This window comes from Notolepis coatsorum (assembly GCF_963971535.1).
Source record: "Notolepis coatsorum genome assembly, chromosome: 7".
NCBI lineage: Eukaryota > Metazoa > Chordata > Actinopteri > Aulopiformes > Paralepididae > Notolepis > Notolepis coatsorum.
This window is the reverse complement of record NC_140171.1, coordinates 8,004,722-8,017,928: the sequence shown is the minus strand read 5'-3', so window position 1 is coordinate 8,017,928 and position 13,207 is coordinate 8,004,722. Positions and strand designations below refer to the sequence as shown.

The window sequence follows — 13,207 nt, the reverse complement described above, 5'->3', positions numbered from 1 at the left end:
CTATCGATAAGTGCTGGCTTTTCAACTGAAGCGGCCGCGCGCACTTATCCTGGGTCTCAAGTCTGGTTCGAGTTAACAAGACTGAATCCACCTTCGAGGAACAGGAAAATCCCTGCTTCAAACATCGGGTTAACTGAATCTGGATAATGGGACTCTTGATCGACTTAGTTGAACCAGGTACGGGGAATAGGGCCCAGGACTTGGCTTTCTCTCCCAATGCCGTATCCTGGCAACAAATTTGCACCAACACATTCACAATGACTAACAACACTAACCTTCAATTAATCCAATATAAGGTGTTACACAGAGTACATATCACACAGCACAGGATGTTTCAAATGGGATTTGCAAGCACAGATGTATGCTCCCATTGCACCCTCAACACCCCAGACAACTATTTCCATGCCACCTGGCTCTGCCCACCTGTTCAAGACTTCTGGAATTCCGTCATCAATACACTATCCCGGGTTATGAGCTGCAGCATTCCTCTCTCCCCCTCCCTCTGTCTACTTGGGGATACTACTGCTATCAATTTATTAGTCCAGAACGCGTCTATATTAATCCCAGCCGAAGAGTGCAAGAGCGCTTCCGCATTCTTCGCTGCGCATGCGCATGAGGTCCTCGCTTAGTTCAGACGCCCCATTCAACACGGTGAATCCCAAACTCGAAACTCCGTTAAGCTCCAGAGAGAGAGGCTGAAAACCCACAGTTCTTGCCCGAGGGATGGGAGCCGAATCGCGGATCCGAGTTTTCTGATGAATAGCCCCAAAACATGGAGGTTGCGAACGGCGCCGGCTTCGCTGACCAGAGCTCTCTCAGATTCAAAGTTTTAATTGCAGCCTGGAACATACATGTTTCGGAACCAATGTGTAACTAGACAGTTACAATATAACATTTATATTAATTAACCCAGTTAATGCCTTAAGAGAAAGAGTCTGGTGGTCAATTACTACGGAAATGTCGTGTCTTACTAATAATAACTAATTCCTTGGTCAATAGAAGTCTCTGTGATACTTTCTGAATATGATTTGGGAATGGGCAGGGTTATAATAGAAGAAAGACAGTGTAAACAATATAATTAACTCTGAATATAATAATGACGAAAAATAAACAGGATACACAACAAGGTGCACTACATATAATCTCATCTCATGCACCTTGTTGACGTGTATCCTGTTTATTTTTCGTCATTATTATATTCAGAGTTAATTATATTGTTTACACTGTCTTTCTTCTATTATAACCCTGCCCATTCCCAAATCATATTCAGAAAGTATCACAGAGACTTCTATTGACCAAGGAATTAGTTATTATTAGTAAGACACGACATTTCCGTAGTAATTGACCACCAGACTCTTTCTCTTAAGGCATTAACTGGGTTCATTAATATAAATGTTATATTGTAACTGTCTAGTTACACATTACACATAAAAAGCTAAATGACTAAATGTAAATGTAATGATAAAAGTCCAGCGATATGAGTCTGTAGTGCAAAATACAAGATAGTCAGTACGGTGATGTGAGTCTCTACTCAAGTGGGAAGTGATGACCGTGTTAAACATGTCTGATGTCTGTGTGTCACTGGTTTCAGCTGGAGGAGCGCGGAGCAGACCAGACGCCGGCCTCTCCATACTTGTCCTCCTCCTCCTTCTCCTCACCTCACAGCACTTTGTTCTCTGATACCACAGCAACGCTCTACACTGCAATTAATAAGTATTGAGAGATGGGAAATATACATTTTATTTTCATTATTTGGGATTTGTGTATCACTTTCAAATAGGTAACAGCTAAAGATGCCTTAAACGGTGTACATGTTTTCTATACACTACTAATGTTATTGCTTAAAAAAATACCTGTACTGTACATACCATTCACACACGTCGCCGTCGGTTGTGTGATAGTAAAGGGTTAACCGGCTGTCGTGTGGCAGTGAAAGGGTTAACCTTCTGTGTATTGTCGCAGTGAAAGGGTTAACCGTTTTGGTAGTGTGGCAGTGAAAGGGTTAATTGTTCCCAGATGAAGAAAGAAAAAATTACGTGTTCTCGAAATTATCTCAATTATCTCACGACTGTTCACCTGTGTGTATGATTTTATGAATAAATACAATGTGATTGCACAACAATAAGTTTAGTACTGTGAGTACATCTATGATGTCTTAATTGATATAAGAAAATAATATTTAATTGCTGTCCGATATTATAATAATTAGGAGACGATTTCTAAATATGATAAGTTTATTACAAATATGGATCCATACAAAAGCAATAGTAAAAAGATAATTAGGAAAGAGAGAGAGGGGTGAGGACAGGATAAAGGGTCAGTAAGAAGTGAGAGACAGAGCATAGTGTAGAATCATTTAGTCTCGTTACAACAAAGAAAGAGCGGAAACACAGTCATTATATTTAGGGATGCATAAACTAGATGTTTAACTTTCCTTGACATTTGAGATAAGATAGCAGGGTGCCAGATGTTAAATTAACTAAGTTGAACACTTAAATACTTGGTGTAATCAAAGGACCAAATACAGTATGTGCCAAACGGTGAGGGTGGAATCCTTTTTCATATAATTTACTTCTTTTTCAATTTCTTTGAGTGTGTTTTCCATATTCAACATTATTTAAAAAAAAATTCACATAGTTTATTATCAAAAACTATTTCCAAGCTATACAACTTTTTATAAAATGAGGCAAAGGTTGAATTGAACATTTTGGATCAGTCACCATAATACCTTCTTTATCTCTAACACTATAAAAATCAGCTAAATGCTAATTTGTTCTCAGTCTGAGGGCCAGATGATTAGGTCTGGAAGAATGGAAATATTATAAAGTAATAGTTTGGTCCTGTGCTCGGAACTGTGTCTCAGAATCGAGTTAATCTCTTTCTTTAATCGGTTATTTTTGGAGGGAAACCGCATCACAAAAATGATGTTGTAAAGTCGTATCAAGAGTAGCATATTTTAATTCCAGAGCTTCGTAAAAAGCAATAAAGTGCTGAAAATGTGGTATAGCTACAAAGTTAAGCGTCCTGCTCGGCCATGCTCCAAACTACAGCAATCAACTAAGTTGAACACTTAAATCCTTGGTTCACTTTTAACCTAGGCCTGGCGAGTCCATGGCGTTCAACGATTGGTGGGCTAATGCGTATTAAATCGTTTTTGGCGGCCATTGAGTTCAACATCACATCACAAAGCATTATTCGAAAATAAACTAAATGCATGAAAAAGACATGAAACACCATGAATGATTATGGATATAATGTGGAAAACATATACAGTAATTATGATGTTGTCAAATGTGTAGAATTCGCCTACTAACAACGGACTACCAACTGTATGTTGTTTAGAAGACGATCTATTTTATAGAACTAGAATTTAGTTCCGAATTTAGTTCCGCCAGGGCAACGCCTAACAGGAGGGAGGAGTACACTGTGAATGACCACATTATGGAACTCTGCATAGTATTGTATATTATATGGTAACTCAGTTACGTCTATTCTGCATCGAACATTGTACATATGTCTATACCGAACACTGTGACCTCATTTTCTTCTTCTAAATTACATGCTATACTATGTTATTTGATACTATCTTGTCTAGCACAGTCTCTGGAGCGTAACAGTAAGACGCATTTTGTATGAAAGTATTCTGTACTTCTGTATGACAACTATTAAAGAAACTTGAAACTTGAAACTTGAAACTCTTAGATTTGGCTGAATTAAGTTAAGCAAATGTATCCATTCCAACATCGGTGCATTCATCTCCCGGGAGGAGAGAAGCAAGCTGTGTCTAGTCTAATATCAAGGAGTGTGTTGTTTGGTTTAAAAGGTCAAGGGGGAAAAAGTCATTGTGATTAGGATTTTAAGTAGAGCATCCTAAAGACCATGTAACAAGTTAACAACACAGTTATAAGGGTTTATTTCATTTAATTTCAAACCTTTATTTAAACTCGTAAGGCAACAGGTTTTCCTCTTTTACAATCACGTTGAGTGTACATACAGAGTTAAGAAAAAAAAGGCATATAAAATCACACAGCATATAAAATCACAACAATAAGACAAGTAAGGACAACAATCAATTAAATTGATTGACAAAGGTTGGAGATCAAGGTTTTAAACTCTGCAACAGAGGGGAGAATCACAAGCTTTAAGGACTGTTGAAGTTCATTCCATGAGCTAGAGGGGCATCATAGCTAAATGCAGATTTAACCTGTTCCGAATAAACTCGAGGGACCTTAAGGACCAGCCAGTCACTAGAACGGGTTCCATAGGTACCAAAATTATCCTCACCAGTAGAGGTCCAGGGATTTATGGATTGGAGAGTGTCTAATACTTCATAATGTGAAAAGAGACTAAAGGAGAATTGAGGGGTGTGATCCACAGAATTCACACAATCAGTGTCTATATCAACATTAAGATCAACAGGAAGAAGTCTGATATATTCTCTATCAAACAGGTTCCCAGAAACTGCAAAGTGTTTATTAAATGCAAGACCATTTTTGTTTTGGCTAGAAATAACACAATCGTCAACACCAATATGAGCGGGTAGCGAATTAGAGGTCTTGTTTTTCTTTAAGTTAACTGCCTTCCAAAACGGAGCCGGGTTTGTGTAGGAACTTGTAATTAGATCTAAGTAGTAATCTGATTTTGACTTTCTCATAGCTGTGGTACATCTGTTTCTGAGCTGTTTAAAGGCAAGCCAGTGTTGTGGATCACCTGAGCATCTAGCACATGGCCAGGCCTTATTCCTGTCATTAAGCAGAGTTGAGCACTCGTGCGAGAACCAGGGTGCTATTCTATCTTTAATTCTGAGTCTCTTGAGAGGAGTATTTGTGAAGAGCTCAGGAGTCACCTGAACATCAGCAGACACTGCCATGAAGAGGATGTTGCTATGCATAATATCATTCATGAAAGCTTGTTCATTTAAACATTTTAAATTCCTTTTCATGACCGTATCTGACCTAGTTTTTTTCCATTTCCATACTCCTCACACATGCAGTAGGACAGTGATCACTATTACCTAGATCAAAAACACCAATGGCCACAATTTTGGAAAATACAAGATCAATTAGTGTGGGTTTTGAGGATTCTTTCAATTTGGGTCTAGTTGGTTCTGCTGTCATCTGGGTTAGGCTCAGGTTACCACTGGCTTCCTTTAGTGATCCAAGTTACTATTTACTTAGCCATGTTCAAGTTAAAATCTCCCACCACCAATAATTCATAATCAGAGAAATGAGGTTTGCTATACAGTTTCTGTGCCAGCAGCTAGGGGTCTATACACACATATTACAACCATTGAGGAGGGCCCCCACTGGATAAACTGAAGCAATAAAAACACATTTCTTTGGTATGGAGACTGAAAATGGATACCGATATACTTGCTTTGACATATATACAACCACTCCACCCACCTCTCCCAGCTCCATCCACTCTGTACAGATTGTAGCCCATTAGAGCTATATCTGAATCAGCAATGCTTTTCTTAAGCCATGATTCACTAAGGACACGGATATCAGGGTCAGATTGTAAAATGAATGTATTCACATATAGTCTAGTTTCTGGATTAGGCTTTTTGATATTTAGGTGGATTATACCCAGACCGTTACTGCCCTTAAAACTGTCTGGTTCAAGTCGGGGGCGGGGCCTTAGGGACAGAAGTGGTGCTAATAGGCTGCAGAGGAATTGTGACTAGATTTGAAGCATTAACATTACGAGTGGAGAGAGCACGGTGTATCAGTGAAGTCCGAACCGTTTCTTAAGTTACCAGGACATTTAACCGTATTTAGTAGGGATGCTCGATATTGGCTTTTTTACCGATACCGATATGCCGATATTGTCCAACTCTTAATTTCCGATACCGATATCAACCGATACCGATATATGCAGGGTTTTCCCCCCAAAAAACTGAATAATTTCAGGTAATTAACATTACATATCTCTTGTTGTGGAATTAACACAACATTATGCATACTTTTGACAATAAATAAAATCAGAATTTGTTCTTACTTGCTTGCCTGGGTAAATAAAGGTCCTAGAAATGTAAAAAAAATAAAAAAATAATAATAATAATAATTTTTGAAAACCGATACCGATATTTTCCGATATCACATTTTAATGCCGATATCGGCCGATAATATCGGTAGGCCGATAATATCGGACATCCCTAGTATTTAGGATACATTCTTTAGGTCTATTGCCTATAAAATCACATTTATGGGCAGATTTATAGGACCTGTAGAGTGCCACAGCCATCACAACGGATCAGACTTGGGCACAGAACGACTTGGCCAACATAAGGGCAAGGTCCTTATTGAAGGACAGGTTTATAAAAAACCCAGGATCACAGTTATAAGCGTTTATAAACCCCCAGGACCGTCTTGCAGGTAGGGCAGGTGTGCTTGGCGTTCTTCAAGCGGTCCACGCAGAACGGGATGAGACAGCAACCCAGGAAGAAGCTGGAAGAGACGTTAAGAGAACTCATCTGAATCAACCCACATGGAGGACGGCATCAGTTCAGACTAGGGATGCTCGATATTGGCTTTTTTACCGATACCGATATACCGATATTGTCAAACTCTTAATTTCCGATACCGATATCAACCGATACCGATATATGCAGGGTTTCCCCCCCCCCAAAAAATGGAATAATTTCAGGTAATTAACATTACATATCTCTTGTTGTGGAATTAACACAACATTATGCATACTTTTGACAATAAATAAAATCAGAATTTGTTCTTACTGGCTTGCCTGGGTAAATAAAGGTTATTAGAAATGTAAAAACCCGATACCGATATTTTCCGATATCACATTTTAATGCCGATATCGGCCGATAATATCGGTAGGCCGATAATATCGGACATCCCTAGTTCAGACATTCTCAAATTGTCATAACATAAAAGGACAAATAATATCTGATATTGCCCCGAAATCTCCATAGAATGATATAATCCTTATCCATGTGTGACTGTACTCTCATTCCACATCTACTGTATATAGTGGCTTGAGGGACCACTGAAGAGAAACACTGTCAATTGCACTGGATGACAAGAGAGGCATGACGTGTGACCTGGAGGCGAGGGGTGGTTTATGGAGACGAGGGCAATAAAAAGAGATGCATTTTTTTAGAAGAATAACAGCTGTGGTCACAGTTCTGGAGAGGTACAAAGAAGTCCGATGTCTTCACCCAGAATAGGTAAGACCACTCCTTACAATAGGGAACCGATTTTTTATCAATGACATCCTCCTCTGTATGGTGTATGTAACTTTCTGCGCCAAAGCACCTGTAGGCTGATCGGCCCTATAGACCCCGAGATATTGCACGGATTCACACACACACACACACAAATGTATAATGTCCACATAATTATATATTATAATCTTACAACAATAAGGCTATGACATTATAACATAACTCGTCTGTGTGAGTGTGTGTGAATCTGCGCAATATCTCGCAAACTACAGTATAAGGCCGAGCAGCCTTTTCTTTGGTGCAGACCATTATTAAAGAGGCACAAGGATGAGTGTGTTGGAATATGTCTCACATCAGGCAACGGGAAGTCTTTTTGAGGAATTAATTTCCAGCATTTTCCATTGACTTTCGTGTAGATTTTTTTTTTTTTTTTACCTACTTTTTCTCCTCCTTTTTCTGTGTTTTTTCTCCCATCCCAATTTCCTCTTGTGCCAATTTTCCCTCCCCTGTCCTGATCGTTGCTCGCATGTGCCCCCCACTGGCCGGTCGTAGGGAGGACGGAAGCCCATCACATGTCCCCTCCGATACATTGTGGAGGCAGCCAGTCACTTCTTTTCACCTGCCAGCGCGGATTATTGTCTCTTTCCATGTTATAGTGTGTTCAAACCCAGTTACAGAGTGTGAGTGTTATTTGAAATATCCACCTCAGCCCTTGGTTTTTAATTTAACAAGATTTGCAGACTTCTAGTTGGACAGTGAGAAGAATATTGGTTAGGATTTCACCATTGAAATCTACACTAATTGTCATAACCAGCTAGTGTTTCAGTCACGTTGCGTTTTGAGAAATCATATCATTTTCAGATGCGCTTGATGTTCTTTTTTTATCCTTTATGTACCAGGGTATTGACATAATAATACTGATATTCAACCTCTTTTTCAAGAGGGCCCTGGTCAAGAAGGCAGCGTAGAGAACATGTTCACATATAGAACAACATTAAAACAAACTTGGGTTCACATTTCTATGAAAACAGAGAATATTTTCATTACACTCCATGGCAAGAATGTGTCCAATTTTTTTCTTTAAAATAATCAATTCCAATGTGGAACTCTAGCTTCAAATCAAAAGGACAAGAGGTGACATAGAACATATTGTGTACATATCATCATATCATACATCCTTCATTCACTGGGAGGAACTATTTATGACCCACTATAGCATGAGGACATAATATGTAATATGCTATAGTGGGTCATAAATAGTGTATATTATGTGCTCCAATCAGCACCCGTTCTAGTTCTATATAATATGAAGTGATTCAAATTGTTCATGATCATTGAGAGAAATAGTTTGTGTAATCTATTTTATAAACATCAATATCTTCATTGCATTTCTCATTTGTCATGATGTTAGTACCTCAAGATTTCTGCTGGTCATAATACAGATCATATTATCTAATGCCGTCGGTAGTGTGGCAGTGAAAGGGTTAACCTGATGTTGTGCGGCAGTGAAAGGGTTAACATCCTGTGTGTTGTCGCAGTGAAAGGGTTAACCGTTTGGTAGTGCGGCGGTGAAAAGGTTAACCTTCCGTGTGCTGTCGCAGTGAAAGGGTTAACCTGCTGTTGTGTGGCAGTGAAAGTGTTAACCCGCTGTTGTGTGGCAGTGAAAGGGTTAACCTTCTGTGTGTTGTCGCAGTGAAAGGGTTAACCGTTTGGCAGTGCGGCAGTGAAAGGGTTAACTCGCGCTAACACGTTGCTCTACAGTTCATCCCCGACTCACCCGCAGAAGACGAGGCCTCCGCAGAACAGGTACGTGAGGAGACCAGCGGAGAACTCCACCTTGGTGACCGTCGTCTGGTGGCAGTTGGGACAGCAGACCTGCACCGGACTGTCCCCAAACGGACCCGCTGGGGGGGAGGGGTGTTGAGGAGGACAGGAGAGGGGTGTTGAGGAGGACAGGAGAGGGGTGTTGATGAGGACAGGAGAGGGGTGTTGATGAGAGGAGAGGGGTGTTGAGGAGGACAGGAGAGGGGTGTTGAGGAGGACAGGAGAGGGGTGTTGATGAGGACAGGAGAGGGGTGTTGATGAGGACAGGACAGGGGTGTTGATGAGGACAGGAGAGGGGTGTTGATGAGGACAGGAGAGGGGTGTTGAGGAGGACAGGAGAGGGGTGTTGAGGAGGACAGGAGAGGGGTGTTGATGAGGACAGGAGAGGGGTGTTGAGGAGGACAGGAGAGGGGTGTTGAGGAGGACAGGAGAGGGGTGTTGAGGAGGACAGGAGAGGGGTGTTGAGGAGGACAGGAGAGAGAGGGGTGTTGAGGAGGACAGGAGAGGGGTGTTGAGGAGGACAGGAGAGGGGTGTTGACCACCTCTTGCAGAGACAAGTCACATTTCTTTCCTCTCTCCCTAGGCCTTCAAGGTCGTTCCTATCGCCGGCTCTCGCTGCCTCCCTGCCTCCATGAAGCCTGTCGCTGCTGTGCTCTGTGCTTCGTGCCGGTTGTCGGACTAAACTCAAATAAAAAAATGTTGCCAGTCAGTCAGTCAAAACAAGCTGCTGGAGTTGAAGGCCCTCTTGGAGATAGGCGATAAGGACGGTACATGGCGTTCCTTTCCCCAGAACCACTACCTCCCCCACCCAGGACTTAGCTTTTTTGCATGTCAACTAATAAAGAAACTTGAAACTTGAACTTGAACTTGAGGACAGAAGAGGGCCGTGTATTGTACAAACATTTACAAAAATTAAACTATATTGTTTATTATGTAAATAGACTTATCCTTAAGTCATTGCTAGGTAAGCTGCCCTTATATATCTCCAGACTTCTGTCCTTTTATACTTGCTTTTTTAATACCAGATGAGCAGCAAATGGGATGCTTTTAAATGTTCCTTTGATGCAGTCAGAGCTTGGTAAAGCTGCATTCTCCCACTATGCTCCCTTTTTATGGAATACGCTGCAAGTAAAACTTTGTCTAGAGGCACTTCCTACTGTGAATGCTTTTAAAGGTATGCTACGATTGGCCCTTTATGAAACATGTAACTGTTTTACCTGATGCTATTGCTGATCTGATTATGCTCCTTGCCACTGCACAAATGGCCTTCTGTATTTATATTTGAATTGTATGTTTTTTGTTTAATGCCCTGTTTTATGTTGAAACTTGTCGTGTGCCGTGTTGGTCAGGACTCCCTGGAAGAAGAGATCTTGTATCTCAATGGGACATTCCTGGATAAATAAAGGATAAATAAAAATAAAAAGGAGGATGGTCCAGGCTCTACCTGAACCAGGACACAGAGGAAGCCTTTATTGTAACGACTACAGAAGTCTTCATCAGGGCAAAAGTGAAGACCAAGGTCGAATAAAAGTGTTAATTAATTGATTCCTCTGTGTCATTGTTTGAGTGGATTGTCTGGATCCTCCTCCTTCCACTGATTGTTTTTCCTAATTTCCAAGAGCGCCCAGAATCCTTTTTTGTAATTGTTTTTTGGATTATAGAGCTGCCACCTCCTTTTCCCACAGAATAATCCAGGGGTCTAAAAACCTTTTTCCATAATACACACCAATCCATATCATTAATGTACAATGCAGGTGTTGGTTAGAGGAAGATGAGGGGGTCTCTCTACCTCTCAATCCATATCATTAATGTACAATGCAGGTGTTGGTTAGAGGAAGATGAGGGGGTCTCTCTACCTCTCAATCCATATCATTAATGTACAATGCAGGTGTTGGTTAGAGGAAGATGAGGGGGTCTGTCTACCTCTCAGTCCATATCATTAATGTACAATGCAGGTGTTGGTTAGAGGAAGATGGGGGTCTGTCTACCTCTCAGTCCATATCATTAATGTACAATGCAGGTGTTGGTTAGAGGAAGATGGGGGTCTGTCTACCTCTCAGTCCATATCATTAATGTACAATGCAGGTGTTGGTTAGAGGAAGATGGGGGGTCTGTCTACCTCTCAGTCCATATCATTAATGTACAATGCAGGTGATGAGGGGTCTCTCTACCTCAGATTCTATTTCCCGCCCTTTCAGTCACTTTTTGTCTAAACCGGTATAGCGACTATCCTGATGTCCTGGTAGACGCTCGGTTGGGTGCGGGGATTCCTCGTCTTTGACGCGCAATTTAGAAAATTCACATTGTCGAGTCTGTGTCACCTGCCGTTGGGTGAAGTTCCCATTTAATTCAAGTATTTAGCATAATACAAGTGATGAGTCAAACAATAATTACTTCATAATGCTGTTACTAATATTTAAACCGAGCGAGGGTACGTGCGTGTGTTCATGCGGTAAAAACCGTGAGATCTCTCCGTCACCCATACCGAGATACCTGATTGACCATAGCCTACACCTGTGCCTTTATTCAAAACATATGCGCTCCGTGCTGCCACCCAGTGATGAACTTAACAAACTACAAACTAAGCACAAAACCCATCAAATAGCTCCTACAACTGGTTTTCATTGTTTTCTTTTTGTGTTATCTCATGCTGCTTTCCCCTGTTTCCCCCATGGTCTCATGTTCCTTTTTTGTTTTTGTTTTTACTATGTTCCTATAACTACCGTCAGCGACTTCGGGTCATTGAGAAGCGCTATATAAATCAATTGAATTATTATTATTATTATTATTAAGTGATTAATTGATTAAAAGAGTGGGAATAGTGCGCATGTGTTCACCAGCTGCTCTGCCTTCTCTCCTTTTCCTCACTACTATACATGTCAATGTTATGAATAAACCTGAACAGTTTTAGCAGTAGTAACAACAAGGTTATTATAATTAAACTAAACTAAAAACTAAAACTAGGCGTGGGGGAAAAAAACACAAGAAAAACTCAAACGAATACTTAAACTAATAAAAACCTGTGATTAAAAGACTATGATTTTTTTTAAACAATAAAAACTCAACTGAAATGAGCAAATCCACTCTGGAAACAAACTGAAACTAAACCGAATAAAAAAAATAAAAAAAAAAGATTTAGGAAGAAATACAAATAAAAAAATATATATATTATAACTTACCGACAGGCACCTGGGAGGTCGCCATTGACCCTCGAATATCTCAAAGTTGTGTGTCGAGTTTACAAATCGCAGGCGAGCTAAGAAAAACAGAAAAGTATACAATCGAATGCATCGTGAATCCTTAGAAATATGAACTCGCTTGTTATCAGTTTTCCCCACGAACAAAATAATAACAATCAACAAAGACTTGTTCCTTACCGACTCGGGGGCCGAGACAGAGGGCTGCTCCCAGGACGGAGGAGGTGTTGCAGCCAAGAGGCCGTGTGTCACATCAGAGACCACAGAGCTCCGTGTCCTCACTCCCCTCCCAACAGACCTGAGATAATAACCGTCTGCCTCTGGTTCAGCCTGCAGTCCTCACTTTGTGGGAGGGAACCAACGAGGGCACGTTAGTTAAGTAGTATGTGAAATGGATGTGAACTGACCCCTCCTGAAATCCCACCCCAAAAAAAGGCTTCTTCTTAGTGATCCACTCTGGCATTCATTATTCATGCCTAAATTACAGTGGTTCTGGAGGTAGAGAGCGGTCATCTGGGCCCAGGAGTTAAACACTTGTAAACCCTATCTGATTGGATCAAGATTTGTATTCATTCATTTCAACTCATTACGAATTGAAAATGGGGGACCCTGATGTAAACAAGACGAACGTCTTTCTCTGGTCTGCATCCCCTTAACAATTGTGTGTATTGAGCCGTACTGTATTGTACCTATTCTGCAATCTGTTAATTAAAATGTTCAATCAATCAATCAATCAATAGGGATTCAATGTTTCGAACTCCTGGGCCCCGCCAGGTAATCAGAAGGTTCCCGGTTCAATTCTGTCTCCTTTCCCGGCAGTGTGTCTGTCGTATCCATTGACTTGAAAACTGTTTAATTTCAACAAATGTGTAACTTGGGTGACTGCTGGGATGCCAGATGATAACAGGTTGGAACAACAGAAACAGGAACTATAGATTGGTTTACATGTCATAAAACCCCCACCAGCGAAGGACTGGTTTTGTAAGCATTCGTCCCAATC

The 13,207-nt window shown here is 40.8% G+C and overlaps 1 protein-coding gene across 1 annotated transcript; it reads right to left on the bottom strand.

Moving 5' to 3' along the window:
- Positions 1 to 3,966: 3,966 nt before the first annotated feature.
- Positions 3,967 to 12,494, bottom strand: LOC311231438 (lipopolysaccharide-induced tumor necrosis factor-alpha factor homolog). Its single transcript, XM_084318018.1, has 4 exons — positions 12,388 to 12,494; positions 12,190 to 12,266; positions 8,964 to 9,090; positions 3,967 to 6,449 (listed from the first exon to the last, which is right to left on the bottom strand). The coding sequence occupies exons 2-4, from the start codon at positions 12,212 to 12,214 to the stop codon at positions 6,341 to 6,343; spliced, it is 261 nt and encodes an 86-aa protein (XP_084174144.1). The 5' UTR covers positions 12,215 to 12,266; positions 12,388 to 12,494; the 3' UTR covers positions 3,967 to 6,340.
- Between the last annotated feature and the right edge of the window lie 713 nt (positions 12,495 to 13,207).